At 34.6% G+C, this 21,669-nt stretch overlaps 1 protein-coding gene across 2 annotated transcripts; it reads right to left on the minus strand.

Moving 5' to 3' along the window:
- Positions 1 to 13,776: 13,776 nt before the first annotated feature.
- LOC110873697 (protein OVEREXPRESSOR OF CATIONIC PEROXIDASE 3) lies at positions 13,777 to 19,608 on the minus strand. Of its 2 annotated transcripts, XR_002555323.2 has the most exons (6): positions 19,398 to 19,608; positions 17,456 to 17,947; positions 15,193 to 15,504; positions 14,978 to 15,096; positions 14,018 to 14,333; positions 13,777 to 13,919 (listed from the first exon to the last, which is right to left on the minus strand). XR_002555323.2 is itself a non-coding variant. In XM_022122697.2 (5 exons), the coding sequence occupies exons 1-5, from the start codon at positions 19,566 to 19,568 to the stop codon at positions 14,261 to 14,263; spliced, it is 1,167 nt and encodes a 388-aa protein (XP_021978389.1). In that variant the 5' UTR covers positions 19,569 to 19,608; the 3' UTR covers positions 13,777 to 14,260. The 2 variants fall into 2 exon arrangements, 1 of the variants encoding a protein (XP_021978389.1); XM_022122697.2 differs by having other exon boundaries at positions 13,777 to 14,333.
- Positions 19,609 to 21,669: the final 2,061 nt, after the last annotated feature.

Below are 21,669 nucleotides of genomic sequence, written 5' to 3' on the forward strand. Positions count from 1 at the left end.
TGTGCTTTATTATCCTACACACCCCCTGGATGTTCCTACACACCCTCTGGATGTTCATACACAAACATATAATATTCGTACAACCTTTTTAAGGGTTATGTTCCTACACAAAGAGTTAGAGAAAATTGAATTATATGTTTGTGTAGTAAGTATGTCATATGAAGTAGGGTGGTTAAATAAATTAATAAATAAATTAATTTATATATCTTGTTTTGTTTTTAAGTTATAAAGTGAAAACCATAAATGAACTAATTTGAATAGCTAGATTATAGGAAATTATTCATTAATCATAATGATACAATTACCTCATTACCCTTATGAATAAAGCATTCTTATTGGTTAACTTTTCTTCTTTTTTTCTCAAGATTTTTTTTCTTCTCATTTGAACCTCCCACTATATATACATATATATATATATATATATGAAAAAGAGTAAATGTCGCAATGATCGACGTTTTTGACCAACTTGTTCGTGTGATTGTGTATAAATAATTGTATTCAATTCTATTATGTGATAATTAATACCTGATATATGTTTATAATTCAGATGGATAACGAAGTAAATCAAGAAAACCAGAATAATGAGAATAACAGAAACCAAATAGATAACAGTGCCATTCAACATATAGTGGCACAAGGAATTATAGATGCCATGCCTTATATTACCAAGACTATTAAAGAAGCAGATACATCTGCAAATGACAATAAACATCAACACACTGAACCAAGTCACAGTGTGAATAATGACAATGGACCTATTATACAAGCTCCAATTCCTAAAAGAAAAAGAACCGCTCCATACGGTTGTTCTTTTAAAAAATTCTTGGCCTGCAAACCAATAGAATTCTCAGGCAATGATGGAGCCATTGCAACCTTGCATTAGATAGAAAAGACGGAAGCAGTCATAAAAATAAGTAAATGCATAGACGAAGATAAGATTATGTTTGCTTCTAATCTTTTCAAAAATGCAGCCTTAGAATGGCGGAATACTATTCTCCAGTCTAGAGGAAGTGACAGAGTTTATAATATGGAATGGATCAACTTTAAGGAAATGGTTGAAAGAAAATTCCGTCGTCCTAATGAGAAGGAACAAATAGCCAATAAGTTCCTAAATCTCAGAATGACTGGAATAGATTGCAAAGGTTACACTACCATATTCTTCGAATATGCTAGGATAGTACCATCCTTAGCCTCACCCGAACCAGTATTAATCCCCTGTTATATTTGGGGATTAATTAGTGAGATTAGACATGTAGTCAAGGCAGCTAGACCGCAAGCCATAGAAGAAGCAGTAGAATTAGCCAATACCTTAACTGACGAACTGGTACGTACACAAGAAGAAAACCAGAGGAAGAACCTAGCTCAAAAGCTTACAGAGGAAGAACCTAGCTAAAACAAAACTAACGAAGCTCATAGGCTTTAAATTTTCTTCAAGTGTCTTCCTCATCTTAACAAATCATACTTATGCTATGAATGTCTAAGTCGCCGGAATGAATCAACGGTACTCAAATAAACATATACAAAACAGAAACAGAGGGTTGCATTTGTTACCTCCATAGTCGAGTAAAAAAGAACGGATTAGAAGATAACAGGAGTAGTTGCTCACAGCTTCATGATGGTTGCGTGTCGTAGAAAGCTCGACGAACAAAGGTGCTACAATGGTTAGCGGAGTGTGACGGCTGGTTCGCGATTCCAATGGTTCGAGTAGCGGCGGCAGGTGGTGGTCAAATCGGTGGTTGCAGTGAGGTGGCGAGTGGTGGCTGCTGGCGGTAACGTAACTGGCACGTAACAAAGACGATGCGAAGATGCAGTGGAATAGCTTGAATAGGAGCTCCAAATCAGGAGTGAATGTTGGGTTGCAAGGCCAAAAGAAAGGAGTTGGTATCGTGTTTAACGAGTAGTCGTAATCCCGGAATCTTCGGTTGGTTTTGTTTTTAGCAAATAACGATTTTGAATGCCAGGTTTGGAAGGTTTATAGAGGATTGTAGGTCGGTTTGTTTATAAAGGGCCAAACTATCTGCACACCATGGTTGGCTATATGCACACTTAGGGTTTACCTATGCTGCGTATAGGGTTAACCCTATACGCTGCGTATAGACCTATACTCAGCGTATATAAACCATGGATTTCAGAGCCTTATCAGCAATCATTGCACAGAAAACAAGGGTTCATATACACTACGTATAGGTCTATACGCAGCGTATATAAAGCTCCATTTTTGTATTTTTTTGTGTATTCCTTTGTTTATTTATATAAAAAAAGAAAATTATTTATAAGAAAACAATATTATTGGTAAATAATACAAATATAAATTATAAAAATTAAAAATAATACAAATATTAGGAATTGTAAAAATTAAAAATAATACAAATATTATGAATTACAAGACCTACAGGGAATCTATACGAGACTTATACTATACACTATACGATACGATACGATATAACACCCGTATAGGCCGATAGGTGTGGTTTAGGTCCCATATTGACCTCGTATAAACCTATAAGTGTGATATCGAATCGTATAAGTGTAGTATAGGTCACGTATTGACCTCGTATAATCCTATAAGTGTGATATCGTATCGTATAGCGTAGTATAGGTCATGTATTAACCTCGTGTAGGCCTATAATTGTGATATCGTATCGTATAGGTGTAGTATAGGTCCCGTATTGACCTCGTATAACCCTATACGATACGATATCACACTTATAGGCTTATACGAGGTCAATACGTGACCTATACTACGCTATACGATACGATATCATACTTATAGGCTTATACGAGGTCAATACGGGACCTAAACCACACCTATACGATACGATATCACACTTATAGGCTTATACGAGGTCAATACGTGAACTAAGCTATGCTATACGATATGATATCACACTTATAGGCTTATACGAGATCAATACGTGACCATACGATACGATATCACACGTATAGACTTATACGAGGTCAATACGTGACCTATACTACGCTATACGATACGATATCACACTTATAGGCTTATACGAGGTCAATACGTGACCTATACTACACCTATACGATAGGATATCACACTTATAGGCTTATACGAGGTCAATACGTGACCTATACTACACCTATACGATACGATATCACACTTATAGGCTTATACGAGGTCAATACGTGACCTATACTACGGTATACAATACGATATCACACTTATACGCTTATACGAGGTCAATACGTGACCTATACTACACCTATACGATACGATATCACACTTATAGGCTTATACGAGGTCAATACGGAACCTAAACCACACCTATACGATACGATATCACACTTATAGGCTTATACGAGGTCAATACGGGACCTAAACCACACCTATCAGCCTATACGGGTGTTATATCGTATCGTATCGTATAGTGTATAGTATAAGTCTCGTATATATTCCCTGTAGGTCTTGTAATTCATAATATTTGTATTATTTACTAATAATATTGTTTTCTTATAAATAAACATGGAAATACCCCCAAAACACACACAATTAATTTTTTTTTATAAATAAACAAAGGAATACACAAAAAAACATACAAAAATGGACCTTTATATACGCTGCGTATAGATCCCTACGCAGTGTATGAGACAAAAATGACATAACTACCCTTGTATTTGGCTTCGTATAAGCCTCAACACAAGGGTATAAAGGACCTTTTCAGACCTTTATATACGCTGCGTATAGGTCTCTACGCAGCGTATATAAACTTTGTAAAAATCTGATGCTTCAAACCTACCAAAATGACCCCAAATTTTCAGATGGTTTATATACGCTGCGTAGAGACCTATATGCAGTGTATATAAACCTTGTTTTCTGTGCAATGATTGGTTATTAGGCACTGAGATCCATGGTTTATATACGTAACGTATAGGTCAATACGCAGCGTAGAGGGTTAACCCTATACGCTGCGTATTAACCTATATGCTGCGTATATAAACCCTAGTTTTGCTAGGGTTTGGTGTGCCAATAGGCACATTAGTGTGCCAATAGGCATACCCTTTATAAAAGGTAGAGATTCAAAACCCTTTTTTTATTCTTTGCGATTCCCTTCTAAAATTACGGATGAAAATGTGCAACATTCATATCACTTAATTTAAAACTTTTCAATATGGCCCCTAAGTTAATGGAAACTTCAAAAAGCTAACCTTCTAGTTTAGTTTGAATTATAATAAACCTAAACTATTATAACTCTATCAAATAACAATAATGATAATATAGATTACTAGTATATGATAAAAACGTGATAAAAATTGATGGAAATCTATAAGAATTGATGGAAATCTTTATTGAATGTTTAGGAGTAATCCATCGATCACCATATGATACAATTACAAGAGTATATATAATATACATATGTTAATTGCCATATGTTAACAGCCAAGTGGTTGTTTGGGGAAGTTTGTATATCTGGTTTTATAACACTCCCCCTCAGATATACATTACTTGTTCATTATACACTATTAACAACATGCTTCAGGATGATGTTAAATCGATACTTCAGGACCTATGAGATAAACTGATACTACAGGACCAGTTATGCCGCCTCGTTAAAAACCCTGCTAAGAAAACCCAATGGGACAAAACTTAGTCAAGGAAAAGAGTACAACGTGTATAATTCTCCCCCTCAATTTAACTAACGTCTTTTAATCTACGAAGCCCGATCTCATGTGATAACTGCTCGAAACTGCTTCTAGGTAACAATTTTGTGAACAGGTCTGCTAGATTTTCACTTGACTTGATCTGAGGTACATCGATTTCCCCTTCCTTTTGTAAGTCATACGTTGAGAAGAACTTTGGTGAGATGTGCTTTGTTCTATCACCTTTAATGTAGCCTTCTTTTATTTGTGTTATGCAAGCAGCGTTGTCTTCATAGATAATCGTCGAGTCTTTCTTGATTTGTTCTAATCCGCATGCTTCTTGTATATGATTGATCATTGATCTCAACCACACGCATTCTTGACCAACATCATACAATGCTATCAATTCGGCGTGATTTGATGATGTTGCTGTAAGTGTTTGCTTAGTCGACTTCCAAGAAATTGTTGTGCCACCGTATGTGAATACATAACCTGTCTGAGATTTTGATTTGTGAGGATCTGATAGATATCCGGCATCAGCATACTCAATAAGCTGGGACTTTTGATCTTTCTGATAGAAAAGACCTAAGTCTTGTGTCCCGCAAATATATCGGAATATATGTTTCACACCATTCCAGTGTCTACGTGTTGGATTCGAACTGTATCTCGCTAGTACATGAACTGCAAATGCAATGTCAGGTCTTGTGCTATTTGCGAGATACATAAGGGCACCAATCGCGCTTAAGTACGGTACTTCTGGACCAAGTACTTCTTCACCTTTTTCTTGAGGGCGATAAGGATCCTTGTGTGGATCTAGCGGTCAGACAACTATAGGTACGCTAAACGGATGTGCTTTATCCATATTGAAACGTACTAACATCTTGTGGAGGTAGTTTGATTGATGGACAAATGTGCCATTGCACAGATACTCAAATTGTAGTACGATGCATAATTTTGTCATACCAAGATCTTTCATTTCAAATTCCTTCTTTAACAACTGAGCAGCTTTCTCTATCTCTTCAGGAGATCCGATGATGTTGATATCATCAACATAGACTGCTATTATAGTGAAATTTGAGAGTGATCTTTTTATAAAGACACATGGACTGATTACATCAGACTTGTATAGTTATTTTTTGAGATATTCACTAAGTCGATTGTACCACATACGACCAGATTGTTTGAGACCGTATAAAGATCTCTGGAGCTTTATAGAACACATATCTCGAGGTGTTGATTTTAATGCTTCAGGCAATTTTAATCCTTTAGGGATTTTCATGTAGATGTCATTTTTAAGTGTCCCGTATAAGTATGCGGTGTCGACATCCATTAATCTCATATGAAGTCCTTCAGAGATTGTGAGGCCAATTAGGAACCTAAGGGTTATCGCATCCACTACAGGGGAATACGTTTCCTCATAATCAACTCCTGGGATTTGGGAAAACCCTTGTGCTACAAGTCAAGCCTTATATCTTACAATCTCATTCTTTTCATTTCTCTTTATTGCAAACACCCATTTATAACCTACTGGTTTGACGTCTATGGGTGTTCGGACTACAGGTCCAAAAACATGTCGCTTTTCGAGCGAATTCAATTCAACGTTTATGGCTTCTTGCCATCTTGTCCAATCATTTTTGTGCATGCACTCTTCTAAAGTTTTAGGCATGTAATCATTTTCATTGATTACATCCGTTGCTATAGCATATGTGAATATATCATCAACACGTGTTTTATTCCGGTTCCACATAGTACTATCTTGTACATAATTAATAGAGATCTCATTTTCGTACGGTACCAGTGTTTCTTCTGAAACTTCATTTTCCTCTGGAATTATAGTTGTCTCTTTTGGGACATTTACCTCTACCGGGGTTTCATTTATAACCTTTTGCGAGTTTTCACCAACTGCGTTACTTTGCTCTTTTCGTTTCCGTGGGTTTTTGTCTTTGGAACCGATTGGTCTCCCACGCTTTCGTTGTATGGTAATCTCTTCTGGGATTACTTCAATTCGAGCAGGTGCATTTGATGCTGGTACATGTGACTTTGTCACTTTATTCGTGTTTGTGAATGCATTTGGTAATTCATTCGCTATTCTTTGCAAATGTATAATATTTTGGACTTCATATTCACATTTACCACTTCGGGGGTCGAGATTTGATAGCGATGATGCATTCCACGTTATTTCTTGTGTTACCAGTCTTTCTTTGTTCTTATCTCCCCCTAAGACTGGGAAAATCGTTTCATCAAAATGACAGTCAGCATACCGTGCTGTAAACATGTCTCCCGTCATTGGTTCTAAATATTTAATTATGGACGGGGAGTTAAAACCAATATAGATACCCAGTCTTCTTTGGGGTCCCATTGTAGTATTTTATGGTGGCTGTATTGGTACGTATACCGCACAACCAAAAATTCTATGGTGGGACAAACTTGGTTCTCATCCGGAGACCAGTTGCAATGGGGAGTATTCATGATCAGCAGTTGGTCTCAATCTAATCAGTGCAGCGGCATGCAAAATAGCATGTCCCCATGCAGAAGATGGTAGTTTACATCTCATTAAAAGTGGTCTAGCGATTATTTATAATCTTTTAATCAAAGATTCAGCTAAACCGTTTTGTGTGTGAACATGAGGTACTAATGTTCAACATTGATCCCGATTGACATATAATAGTCATTAAACGCTTGAGATGTGAACTCTCCCGCGTCATCCATCCGGATGTTTTTAATTTGATTGTCCGGGAAATTAGCTCTTAGTTGTATGATTTGAGCTAGAAGTTGGGCAAATGCTACATTTCGAGTAGCTAAAAGACTCACATGTGACCACCTTGAGGATGCGTCAATTAAGACCAAGAAATAGCGGAATGGTCCACACGGAGGATGAATAGGCCCACAAATATCCCTTTGGATTCTTTCTAAAAATGATGGGGTTTCATGTATCAATTCAGTTTGTGAGGGCCGAGTTATAAGTTTGCCCAGAGAGCATGCTGCACATGCTAAGTCTTGTGGTAGCAAAACTTTTAAGTTTTTAAGAAGGTGCCCGATTGCACTTTTGATTATTCGCCTCATCATTATGCTACCAGGGTGACCCAGACGGTCATGCCATATATTGAATGTGTCTTTATCTAACAGCTTTTGGTTACTCACCATGTATGATTCGATAGGATTGATATTAGTACAATATAATCCAGAGGATAAAGCTTCTAATTGTTCGACAATTGTTTCTTGGCCATTTTTGTTTGAAGTAATTTGAAGATATTCAATATGTTTTTCAGATATTGTTTTTAGGTGGTAAACGTTTTCTCGAATATCTTTAAAGCTAAGTAAATTTCTTCTAGATTTACTAGAAAATAATGCATTATCAATAGTTAATTGGGTACCCGAAGATAATATTATGTGTGCTCTACCTGGGCCTTCGATAAGGTTACTGACAGCAGATATAGTACCAATCGGTGTCTCTGCCGGAGCCAACTCAGAGAAAAATTTCATATCTTTGAGAATAGTGTTAGTACTACCGCTATCTACCAAACATTCATCACCAATAATAGCTCTGCTGGAGCTGGTATACATATTTCTTCCAGATTTGATGAACGACAATTATCTGAATCCAAGTCGGTAAATTCCCTAATGAATAGGGCGAGTCGTGCTGATAACATGATAAAAACGAGATAAAAATTGATGGAAATCTATAAGAATTGATGGAAATCTTTATTGAATGATTAGGAGTAATCCATCGGTCACCATATGATACAATTACAAGAGTATATATAATATACATATGTTAACTGCCAAGTGGTTGTTTGGGGAAGTTTGTATATCTGGTTTTATAACAGTACATACTTATTTATTTGATTATAAAATGATCATACAATAATACAAATTTTGTATATCACATTTAATCGTAGTTTTAACAAAGTTTAATAAAAGAATTCTTTTATTTTTTAAATAAAAAACATTTTTAAAAATTTATCATGCGTATAGGTTTGGTACATGTTTATCATACTATACTATCTATGTTATAACGGTATTATATACTACACTTTTTTTAATTTCTACTTACAAGTAAAACATTTAAAAAAAATTAAGATATAAAACATTTTTTATACTTTATAAAACAAAAAAAACATGAATTTTGAATCAATACGATGCATATAGGGCTATACGCATCGTATCGAACCATCTGATACGCATCATATAGACCTGTATGATGCGTATTATATCCCTGAAATTACTGAAATACCCTTGTTTTTTGATAAATTCAGGGGTATTTTTGAGAAATTCATAGGTTAATACGTATCGTATAGGCCTATACGATGCGTATTAATCTGCTATATGATACAACATAGGCCTGTACGATCGTATATGACATAATAAGAAAATTTGTTTTTATCATGTTTTCCTCGGTTCGACGCGTATACGTGTCGTTATTTGACGAACTTTCGCATATTTTGTCATTTTATGACGTATACCTTCAACATGCGTTGTTTCGATGACGTTCGGTTGCGTGCGATTATCGTATTCTATGATTACGGACAGTTTTGTTTGAAATCCACTTGTATTGTATAGTGCCGTGCTATATGTATACGCGTGTGGAAATATCATTAGTTGCGTATTTTGACGTATTTTTGCGTATTTTGACGTATTTTATCGTATTGTTGCGTATTTTAGAGTATTTTGACATATTTGAGCGTATTTTGACGTATTTTAGCTTATTTTAAGCTATTTTTAGGTTTTTTAACGTATTTCGGTGTATTTTAACGTATTTCGGCATATGTTAACGTATTTTATCGTAATTTGACGTATTTTAGTGTATTACAACGTATTTTAGCATATTTTCATGTATTTTAGCGTATTTTAATGTATTTTTGCGTATTTTAGAGTATTTTAGCTTATTTTCGCATATTTTAGCGTATTTTCGCATATTTTAGCGTACTTTAGAGTATTTTAGCGTATTTTGACATATTTTAGCGTACTTTAGAGTATTTTAGGGCATTTTCGCACATTTTAGCGTATTTTGACCTATTTTAGCGTAGTTTAGAGTATTTTAACGTATTTCAGTGTATTTTAACGTATTTTAGCATATTTTAAAGGTCTCTCTCTAAAAGATGCAACTTTACGGCACGCTTACCTTAATCACATCTTCCATGGATTCACAAATCCGATAATAGGGCCAACAAATCTTATGCTCACCTGAGACCGACCTCTGGATTACACGTTGTACATGGTATTTTTTAAAAAAAGTAAAAAAAAAATATACGGGACATTTACTACACATACACATGCCCATACATGACCTATACCTCATCTAAACTATACTACATTGTACATGGTATTTAAAAAAAATTAAAGAAGTTTTTATTTAAAAAATAAATATTTTTTAGAAAACTTTGTTAAAACCATAAACAAATGTATAAAAAAAACTCTAAAAAAAGACCTAACCAATACGACTCGTGCTCATACAGGACTTATACCTCATCTATACTATACTATATTATACATGGTGTTCATAAAAAAAATTAAGGAAGTTTTTATTTAAAAAAATAAATATTTTTTAGAAAACTTTGTTAAAATCGTAAACAAATGTATAAAAAAACTGTAAAAAAAGACCTAACCAATACGACTCGTGCTCATACAGGACTTATACCTCATCTATATTATACTATATTGTTCTTAAAAAAATTAAGGAAGTTTTTATTTAAAAAAATAAATATTTTTTAGAAAACTTTGTTAAAACCATAAACAAATGTATAAAAAATATTGTAAAAAAAAAGACTTAACCAATACGACCCATGCTCATACATGACCTATACCTCATCTATACTATACTACATTGTACATGGTATTCTTAAAAAAAAAAATAAGGCAATTTTTATTTAAAAAAAATAAATATTTTTTTAGAAAACTTTGTTAAAACCATAAACAAATGTATAAAAAATTTGTAAAAAAAACCTTAACCAATACGACCCGTATAGGCCTATACGACCCGTATAGGTCTAGTCAAATAGACAAAATCTGACACATCAGTTTTTATTGGAAATTGAAAAAGTAATACGCATCATATAGGCCTATACGATCCGAATTGAGGGTGTCGATTTAAGAGGTCAGGTGTACCAATAATACGACCCTTTTGTAATTTACTCGAAAAAAAAATCCTTAGGTCATCCGTAGTCATAAAGCCCCTTGTGGGGCGTTATGCGACACGTGTCGTGCCACGTCACACAAGGGCTTTATGGGGCGTTATAACACTATAGCCCGTAGTCATAAAACCCCTACCATCATTACCTAATTATTAATTTTTGTTTTTATTAATTAATTATAAAAAACCATTCTTTATTTTGATTGGTCAATGATTGAAAAGGAAAGCACATAACGCCGTGAAATATATGGCGCCTGCCCCCATTTTTCTCCCATAACGCCACCCGTCGCGGTGTGCGGGGCGCTATGAGAGCGCTATCTTTGAATTGGGCGCCATATAAGGCCCCATTACACAAGGTCTTAAAAACTACATACTGGTCCGACCTTGCCTTTTCACAGGTTTCCTGGCCATGTGCTAAAACGGTCCGTTACTACGAACCGGACCGTTTGATGGTGCGGGTGCCGGTCCAAAACCAAAAACACAACGTAAATGAAAGCTAGCCGAGCCGAGGAGGTAGATATCCCGTTATGACGTACACCCGGTTCAAGCTTTTGACTATAGCCTTAAATGACCAGTTATGTTAAGCCACGTGTGAATTTGTTAGTAAGTTTGTCACCGTCTACGATTTCGTCACCGGCGTTCTCGAATAGGAAATTGGGTTGTTGACAGGCTGTGGTTGCTAGTTTACCGGTGGTAGCCGGTTAATGCTTCCCCGACACTTGAAGTGTGTGTCGGTGCACATTTTTGCTCATGTCACATCTTAATTATTTCAATGATGGACCTAAATTAACTAATGAAAAAAATAATATTAATTGATGAACGTTTGGCCAAACCTGGTCTGAATTAATTGAACTGAAAAATAATAAAATATTTATTTATTATTATGGAAATCCTTACATATAAGTTTGGTTCAATAAAACTTTCCTTACATATTAGTTTGGTTCAATAAAACTTTTAGAAGAATATTTTTGATAGCTATAAGTTGTATAGTAAATACAAATTGAGAAGCTCAAATTTATTACTTAGAGCACTCTCATTTTTTTTCTTGTCTGTTTCTGTGGCAAGTTTACAAACTAAATCACTCGTCTGGCCAGTGGCCACATTGTTCTTTTGTGCGCTCTTATAGGGGGATATTCCACGGTCCTCCCAACCGCCGAGGTGATCCCACCTCGCAGACCGCCACCCAGCAAGCCTGAGTCTGGGGGTAAATCCGCTACCGTAGGGGCATTGGGAACGAGCAAGACTCGAACCCGCCACCTCCGGGTTAGAATGCGGGCTGGTGACCATTGGGCTGACACCCAATGGTTTGTGCGCTCTTATAGTATGTACAGTAGAACCTCTATAATGTAATATTCGATAAATTAATAACCTCGATAAAATTAATAATTTGTTCAGTCTCAACTTGGGACCAGTACAAAATTGGATCTCAATCGATAAAATAGTAAGATAATAATTTTTTTTGAAATCCCAATGTAAATATATTAGTCCTAGCGAAACTATAAATTAATAATTACTAAAATATTCCAAAATTCTAGGATTGTCTAGTAAAAAATGAATTTATAGTCACTTGTTTTTTTGAGAACTTCAAATCTGTATTGAGTTCATCTTTAAATATCATGTTAAGTGCATCCTTAGTGATCTCTCTTATACTCGCATAACAGTTTTCATCGTTGATTGGCTGTCGTTGATTTTTTAACACCTTTTAGTTTAGAAGTCATAGTTAATGTAATTTTAAAATTTATCATTAAAATTTTATAGTGATCAATCTAGATCTATGTACATTGAACTTGACAAGTTCATTAATGTGTGAATGTACATGAAAATTTTGAAAGTCATTGTTTCTCTTTTATTCAAATAGGTAAGGTGAACAAACATGAAAATTTTGAAGGTAGATGCATTAATTTAAGAGTTGCTCACGAATATAAGCCAACTTTTAAAATTAATAATTTATTAATTTATCGATATAATAATATCTCGCTAAATTAATAAAATATCTCGATCCCAACATTATTAATTTATAGAGGTTTTTCCTATACATATATGATATATTTTTAACAGGGTTTGTGAGGTTTAATGTGTAGATTATGGAAAAGTGAACGCCTTTGAGTGAAGTTTTGTAAATCTGATGTGACGTTAAAATAGCGGTTTGTAAATGTATTTGAGGTCATAATGGATGCTGTTATGTAATGCGTTTATGATAAAATAATACTAACTAATTTATAAATTTGGTTGAAGAATTTGGAAGGTAATAGTGGCAGTGAAGGAGTGAGATATTAGAGTGATTAAACTGAATTTATATTCAAACGTTGTTTTTTTTTTTTTTTTTTTTTTTTTACATACAAGTAATTTAGTGTAATTTCTATATCATTCGTTATCCAACAAAATATGTCATCACCTGAATTTTATACTCATATTCTTCAAATCATCAAATACCAGTTTATTGTATTCTAAGGAAACAGTTTCATAGAAAAGTGATTCCTAACTTGTGTGCCAACATCATAGCTAACTAGTAGCTTTGACGAATAATCTGTCTTCAAACAAAAACTATTCTTTGCTGGTTTGTAATAAAATACAGGTTTTATTAAATATTTTTCAAAAAACAATGGTTATTAGTTTATTGAAAAATGTTATTATTTTGAAATTTGATTAAAGTTGATGTTAGGTATAAAGTAGCTTTATTTAGCCATTTAAGATAATATAGTCAAAGCCCAACTTTATAGGCCAAGGCCAGGGACATCATCTACTAATTTTGGATACAAAAGAACCCAATCTGGATGGGAAAAACCGAAACCTAAAACATTTCGGACATGTATTGACGGGTATGGTATTAGGTGATACGGTCCAGTGACTTGATTATTCGTATTGAAACCTAGCAGATTACAAAAATATAACAGATAGTATGTTGAAGTTTCTCAAAGCTTGAAATTATTAAACTTATAGTTTTGGGTATTTCAAGTCGGCCTTGAGGCGAGTATAATATCGAGTTTCGGAATCATAATAGGTACATAAATTAAAAGAACATTATTAGTGTTTAAACTTTAAAGTACCTTAAATTTGTAGTTGATCTTATATTAGACATCACTTTCAGCCGCGCCATTACCCCTCACAATAAACCTTCAATATTTTCCGTTTGCCCAACCAACGTTCAAATACATGTTTGTACGTCAACAACAATAACAAACTTGTCCTGCCATAATGATGCAACGCTTTCAACATGTCGGTTAACAGGCGCATCACCATCGAATGTAAATATATATAATGATAATACTTAAGAATAAAACATACTTTAGACCCGATCGCACATATTTTGACCCATCACAAAAGTAGGTTTCCAAACTCATATATCAGTGTTAGAATTTTTCCTTGATCCCCTCCACGACGCATTGTCAGAAAAGACGATGATAGCTTCAAGCGAACACACCTTCTCACACTCGACCACCACCAAAACTGTGATATTCTTCACTATTACCTTCTTTTTCTTCAAGTGGCTCACTTCTTCAGTGGTCAACCTACACCAGGCCCAGCCTCCTAGATGATCTTTTTAACCTCAGTAGCATCATCGCCATTGCTAATCTCTGACTTGTTTTCAGATTCCATGTCCCTGCATTTATTTGCAGTGGTGTATATATGTGTTAAAGATCCGTTTTTTCAACTATATGATGGTTGTATCAATCAGTGTTGTAGGAATCGCTAGGCGCTAGTCGGTCGGTGACTAGCGATTAATAGGAATTAATCGGATTGGGATTTTTGTATGTAATTTCTAGTTATATATACACACATACATTTTATATGTAGTTTATTAAAGTAGGCATATTTTAACCTCTTATTTACCCACTTTTTTTAAGTAATTGGTGGAAATTTATAAGGTTTGGTCGAAATTTGGTCGGAATCTGCCCAAAATTTGGCCAGAATAGGACCACCATTGACCGCCTAGCAATTAATTGGCCACTAATCGTTGAACCACCTATTAGTGATTAATCGGCGACTAATCAAAGACTAGTCGGGATTTTTACAACCATGGTATCAATCATTTCAACACTATCATCATAACCAATCTAGAAATGCATCCCCTTGAATTGACCCACCCGACCCCTTTTAACTTGTACAACATTTTAACCTCAAGCAATGACCATCAAAGCCTGCACAATGTTTCAACTACCACATTCTTGATTCTTCATCAAAAGTTAACCGATTTTACAACACACATGTTGGATTTACGATGTAAGGATAGTTTAAAAAGCAAACCGTTGATATGGTACGCGATGATCAGGAACACCATCTTCACCACGCTTATCTTCAAACCATTTTAGAACTTTCTTGCGAGGTAATTTTGTCACATGCACAATGTTGCTAATCATGGCATTCTACGTTCATTTCCAACAACCACATATTATAATTTATAATTACCAATGGGATTGGGGACAGTGCTGAAATAACAATGCTTGAAAATTTTCACTCACAGTGGGACGCTTTGATCGTCTATAAACTTGCTCAAGTGTTTCAACATGCACTTTCTTCAATCTCTTTTTAGCAGACCAGCTATTTTGCATTTGATGAATCGGGACTTCTGTGTTGGTGGGCTTGGCTTTGATTGCATCTCTTTCACTTGCCAATAGAATAGCATCCTCGGGTTTGATTACGGGTTCTAATATCCTTGATTCGGCTTTATCGGGTAATGAAGCACTTAACATAAGAAGATCTGGAGGGGGGTCACGGAGTAAATCAAGAACGATAGCTCTATCAAGGCATAAGTCTGCAGCCAGATTCTTGATCTGCATCAACAAGAATTGCAACCATCTATGACATACACCGTGATTGAAAATTGTGTCACCGGAGTTATGATAACTAATGAGTAAATAAAGTGATCAACAAATTCCAAATGCTTGGAATTCGGAAATTAGGGGTCAGCAGAAAACCGAAAAAACTGAACCGAAAAAAACCGAACCAGAATCTACAGTTCGGTTACGGTTTTGCATTTTATGAAAACCAAAAAGAAAACTGAACCGAATAACCTAAAAAATCATTTTTTTAACGTTTGTTATATATCGATTTATGACTTGTTAAGTTTATTCTTGAATATTAAGTATTTGAAATGATTTATCTATTGCCTACAAGAAGTAACAAAATTTAACATAAAACTAATTGATTTCAAAGTATTATAATAGAAAATGTCTTAATAAAACCTTTGGAAAAACATAAAAACTAGGATTTTGACCCGCCGCCGCAGTCTAAAGTTAAAGTAACTCGTATTTATACTGTATATTTGACCCGACTCTTTACTTAAAAAAATTACATTGCCATCGAATGAAAACGTAGTATATTTGACCCGACTTGCTTTCAAATACAGTTTACAAACGTACACAAAATAAGTAGAACATAGATTAAAAAAAAGTATAATAATTTGTCCACGTTACGGTGTAAAGTCGTAAAAGTCATTTAAACCAAAGGAGGTGTCAAGTTATTAAGTAGAAAAGATTAAGAAGGTCAAAGTTGTCAATTACTGAAAGTTAGAAGTGAATGTGCAACTTACTTAAAGATAAAGGTTAATAGTATTTCATGTCAAAAAATTAAGGGTGTAAAATGGAAAAACTTGAAAGTATAAGGGTCTTTTTTGTTGGTTCAAAACTTTAAAGAAAAGAAATGAAAATGTAAAAAAAAAGTCAAAAACTTTAAAACTTTAAAGAAAAGAAAAGTCAAAATGTAAAAAGGTCTGGCAACTTGTTTTGTCTTTTTACGGAGGATATAAAGACAAAGGTCACCGCCCTTTGTCTTTAATATTATACAAATAGATTACAAGGTTACGTGATAGGCGACCGACCGGCTATTCGAAACCGCTAGCCGTAGGTACAATCTAACCAAAACCCGCGTTCCAATAGTCGGTCAAAATGGGTGAGTCGGGTTAGGATGGATGCGCACAAATCATGTTGAGTACCCATGCAAACACCCAAGCTCACATGTTAGGCTAGCTTACTTTAATTTTCTAGTATTTTATTTTCTTTTCAATGCATTTCATGTACGTCAGTTATTTTCATTTGAAAAGTGTTTAGTTACTAGCTTTAATATAGGAACATGGGTTGTTAGTTATTTTTATCTTTCCTATATGTAATCGTATTTGCTAAAAGAAGAGGCAGTTTTTTGATGAGTTTGAAATTTGTGTGTGTTAATTTTTCTCAATGGATTTTGAGAGTAATTAATTCTTCCATGCTAGTTCAAGTGTGGCAACTTGAATGGTGTTCTTGGAGCCTAGATTAGAATCAAGTGGTGTATCTGTATCTTGATTCTCGTTTAGTTTGCCCTAATCGATTTCTTGTGTGGTGTGTCTGTATCACAAGAGACCGTTGGATCTATCAGTTTTTATTTAGAGTGTTAATTTTATAGTCGTTACCGAACCGTTTGCTATCATTACGTTAATGTGAACAATATTTAATCGAAAAGGTTAAATATAATAATTTAAATGTCAACATCTAAGAAAGATTTTTAGATTTTGTATTATACCTTTTATTTTTGAATCTTACGTAATTTTGTTTCAAAAACTGAACCAAACCGTTGCTAAAACCGAAACCGAACGGTTTTTAAATACCAAAAACCCAACATTTCGGTTACGATTTTGGTTTTACCATAAAACCGAACCGAACCATACACACCCGTACTGGAAATACAAGCACCAATGAGCTATTTAACAGTAAATATAAAGAACACAAACTTGCATAAGTATACGCTTACATTAGTCTTACGGCGTCCCTCTTTAAGTGCATAAGCCAGTCTGCGAAGCTGCCACCTTTTGAGTTCCAGCGGTCCTTCATCTTCGTCTTCGTCTTCGTCTCCGTCATCATCTTCAATGTCATCTCCCTCTTCGTCTTCATCTTCATCTTTGTTCTTCTCTTTCTCTAGTTCTACGTTACTGATTTCAAATTCTTTCTCGATTACTTCATTCACTGTTGTACCTTTTTTATTGATCACCTTCTTGTCTTTAACTCCGACATCAATTATCTCTTCCTCGATATCGTCAAACAAACCCACTAACTCATCGTCAGCAAGTGCTTCCTCTAACTCACGTTCAAGTTTTATAATATCTTCCTCAGTTATCTCGTCATCATCATCATCAAATGATAAGCCATCGTTTTTAAGATCTTCCTCTAGCTGCTTGAAAAGTGCTTCAAATGCATCTTCTTCGATATCTTCTTCCTTGCCAATGATATTTCGACGCAAGCCTTGCTGCAGATGTGAAAAACAAACAAAAATTAGTTTGTACGATTGAAATCAACAATAACTATTCTTGTTTACATAGAAAAAAGAAGAAACCACCTCAAACCAAAAAAATAAAATGATTAAGAACATAAATTTGGAGTTAAAACTGTCCAGCAGGAAGATGATATTCCAAGATCAGAAATGACTTTTAAGTGCTTATAATCATGTTGAATTACAAACAAAAGTCCTTATCAGTTATCACATACTAGAAGCTTTAAACATTTGATACTAAGTTATATACTACAATGTCAACGTAACCATGACATCTCATTCCGAAAATTTGTCATGAAACAAATGATAATGAATCTGAGGCTTGCACAGTAGATCAATCAAGGGGGTGTTTGGTGTTGCGTTTTCAAAAATAGATTATGTGTTTACAAAACTGCGTTTTGAAAAAGCATGTAGGTACATGCTTCTCCAAAACTGCGTTTTGGAGGTAGATAATCACTTTTTCATCCAAACACTTTTTAAGATTAGAGTAAATTACAAAAATCGTCCTTTATGTATGTCACCAATTGCAAATTTTGTCCTTTGTCTTCAATAATTACAGAAAACGTACTCGATGTTTGCAAACCCTTGCAAGTTATGTCCTTTAGCCCTAACTCAACTTATTTTTGTGGTTAAATCTGAACAAATGGACCCCACATGATAGTATTTTTGTGGTTAAATCTGACCAAATAGACCACACATGAGAGTAAAATGACCAAAATACCCTCATGTGAGGTCCATTTGGTCAAATTTAACCACAAAAAATTAACTAAGTTAGTGCTAAAGGACATAACTTGCAAGGGTTTGCAAACATCGAGTACGTTTTCTGTAATTATTGAAGATAAAGGACACAATTTGCAATAAGTGACATACATAAAGAACGATTTTTGTAATTTACTCTTAAGATTATTTATGTTTTACAAACGCAATAATCAAATAATCACTTCAAAACAAAACGTAATCCCAAACACCCTCCAAGTCATCTGCTAACAAAAATCTTATCTCTAAAAGCACACTAACTATGTATGTACTAGTTTAATTTAACATCCTACAGTCCAAAAGCCCCTTCCAAATTGCATCACTTTAACCTATAGCTATTAACCTTCACATTTTGTTTCACAGAACTTATATTCAAATGTTTAAAGGAAATCCATAAAACGACTTAATTCGAGGTCTTATACTATAAAACGCATTTAGCCCATTTCACTTTTTCGTAATTTGATTTTTCTATAATAACTTGCTTTCATTATTTGTTTTTTAAAAGGAAATCTGAATATATCCGTCTTTGTGGGTTTCAAACATATATTTTTGTTTTTGAGGCGGACTAGGGTTTTCTCTCAGTAATCACCAATAGCATAATGTGGAATCCCACTAGTCATAAAATTCAAGTTAATTCTATATGTACAATCAATCAATGGAAACCACGAACCTTCTTTTTGCTGGAGGAAGCGCTGCTACGACGGCGAGCACAGCAAACGACGGAGCAACGGGACGACAGTGGACGGAGGTTTAGAGAGACAGCCGGAAGGTGGTTGGCGGTGTAGGAAGTTGAAGGAGGTTGAAACGGCATATAAAAGTGAAGGGGTGAAGAGGACGCCATGAAAGGAAATCTTGTTTGGGAAGGGGAGAAGGTGAAGTGAATGACAGACATCTAATCTATAAGTTTGGGAAAGCTACATGATTGCTCCCTAAACTTTCTACAAAGTTTAAAACCGAATGTAGAGAATTATTATTGTCTCAAACAAAACCCTTCCCACGCCTTTGGAATTGAGCTCTATGGGATCATGTAACGCCCTGTTTTCATAATTTCTATATTTGGAAACCCGTGCTTAAAATCTTATTTTGGAAAATTCGTACTCTCGTATGTCGTCTTTCGTTGCAATCGATATATTATCCAAGACTCTTGGTTCGTTATTTCTCAATAAAACACGATGCTCGTTAAACTAGTTAAAAATCTTAAAATAATTCGGATCCTAATTCTCGAAACTCGGAAGCCTTCATGAAATGAATAATCGTTTAAAGATTTTTATCCTAATTTAAATTCGTTATCTATCTATCCTATTTTATTTAATTAATTAAATTAATTAATATTACGATAAAAAGTTTTGTTAGATTTTAAAGTTAGTAAATACAAACTAACTTAGTTAGTTTAAATTATAAAGTTAGTTTCCTTCTTATAGCAACACAACTTAGTTAGTTAAAGTCATGGGGCTGTTAGAGTAAATTGCTGAAAATTTAAAGTTGCAGGGATTGATTGTGCTTATTGCTTAAAGTTTAAGCTATTAAAACAAAAACAAAATTATATACAAAAAAACTGCTGACCACATGACTCGAACCCGAGTCACCAGTTTCAACAGGCGCGCACACAACCACCACACCATGGCCTTCACATTAAACAGAACTCGGCCCAGATTTCATTTAAGCACTCGTTTAAACGACCTGATCAGCGTTTTGGCGGATTTTTGTGTTTTCTTTGAGTTTAAACCATGTTTAGCATTTATTATTCAACTACAACCTAACCTAACTCTTTCCTATAAAACCCAAGCATAATCCAAGCATTTTATACTTTCCGGATCATGAAAAACACTCTCAAATCCTCCATAATCAGCTGCAAATTCTAAAATTCGAGTGGAAACATCAACCTTCACAAAAATATGCATAACTCACTCATTTCTTATCCGATTCACTCGTTCTTTTTCCTACTTCTTTGGTTTGACCTTTGCTACGTCTTCATTGGTTTTCCATGGAAAACCAGGTCCTGGAACGTCGCCAAAAAGGCTCCAAAGTAGGCTGTTCATTTCCTTTTTCATTTAATCTTTGCTAAACTTGAGGAAACTCATCTCAAACCTATGTCCTTATGCTTATAACCACATCTATGGTTAGTTAGGCTTAAAAACAAGGTTGAGACATTCAAAATCAGAGGATTAATCCTCACAAACTTTCTGTTTTGTTCAAGGGTTTAACCCACAAGTGATGTTCAAGTTCAAGACTTGATGTAGGTGTGATTTAGGATTAACTTGGGTTGTCCTACATAAAATCCACATATTGCTTGATGATTTCTTATAGATTAGTGTTTAGTATTTTTGTATTACTTGTATGTTCTTACATCAAGTGTAGTGGTGAACACTTAGAGGTGACTAAATGGAAGACATTCCTTCCTACCTCCTACATGATTTCTATGACAACAAAGAGGTTCCTAAATGGAGGATTTATCCTCCTACCTCATGCTTGAACTATTGGACTTATTGATATATTACATAACCTAAATAAAATCTATATATACTATTCAACATTCGAACCTTTCATGATGAATTTGTGTTCATTCGTCAAAGTATTAGACTTACACCATCTATGACCATACACTTGTTATGACTCTAATAGACCTTTGATCCATGAAATCCTGCTAACTCTTTTGAGTTTTAAAAGTGTCAAGAGCATGTGCTATGTGTACAAGATGATTACTTTTCATATACTTACTTTTCATGCACCTTAAGCTGCATATCCTTAGACCGAATGTACCCGTCTCTTAAAATCCCAAATCGAACATACTCAACCTTCCAATCTCAATAACTCCGTCACATTGGATAATTGGAAAACATATGCAACTTTGTGAGTACACTTGACCCATTTTTCCCTTTTAAATACACTTTGGGTGCAACATGTTTTACTTGTTAAACCGCATAATTCACAAACATGCTTTT

Source organism: Helianthus annuus, chromosome 8 (assembly GCF_002127325.2).
Source record: "Helianthus annuus cultivar XRQ/B chromosome 8, HanXRQr2.0-SUNRISE, whole genome shotgun sequence".
Taxonomy (NCBI): Eukaryota; Viridiplantae; Streptophyta; class Magnoliopsida; order Asterales; family Asteraceae; genus Helianthus; species Helianthus annuus.

What these genes read in the sequence shown, in the direction of transcription:
- LOC110873697 (XM_022122697.2), bottom strand. Translation starts at nt 19,568, where the DNA reads ATGGCGTCCTCTTCACCCCTTCACTTTTATATGCCGTTTCAACCTCCT. An exon ending in AGGGACGCCGTAAGACTAAT is followed by an intron (nt 15,505 to 17,455) that starts GTAAGCGTATAC and finishes TTGTTGATGCAG; the next exon opens with ATCAAGAATCTGGCTGCAGA. An exon ending in GACGATCAAAGCGTCCCACT is followed by an intron (nt 15,097 to 15,192) that starts GTGAGTGAAAAT and finishes AAATGAACGTAG; the next exon opens with AATGCCATGATTAGCAACAT.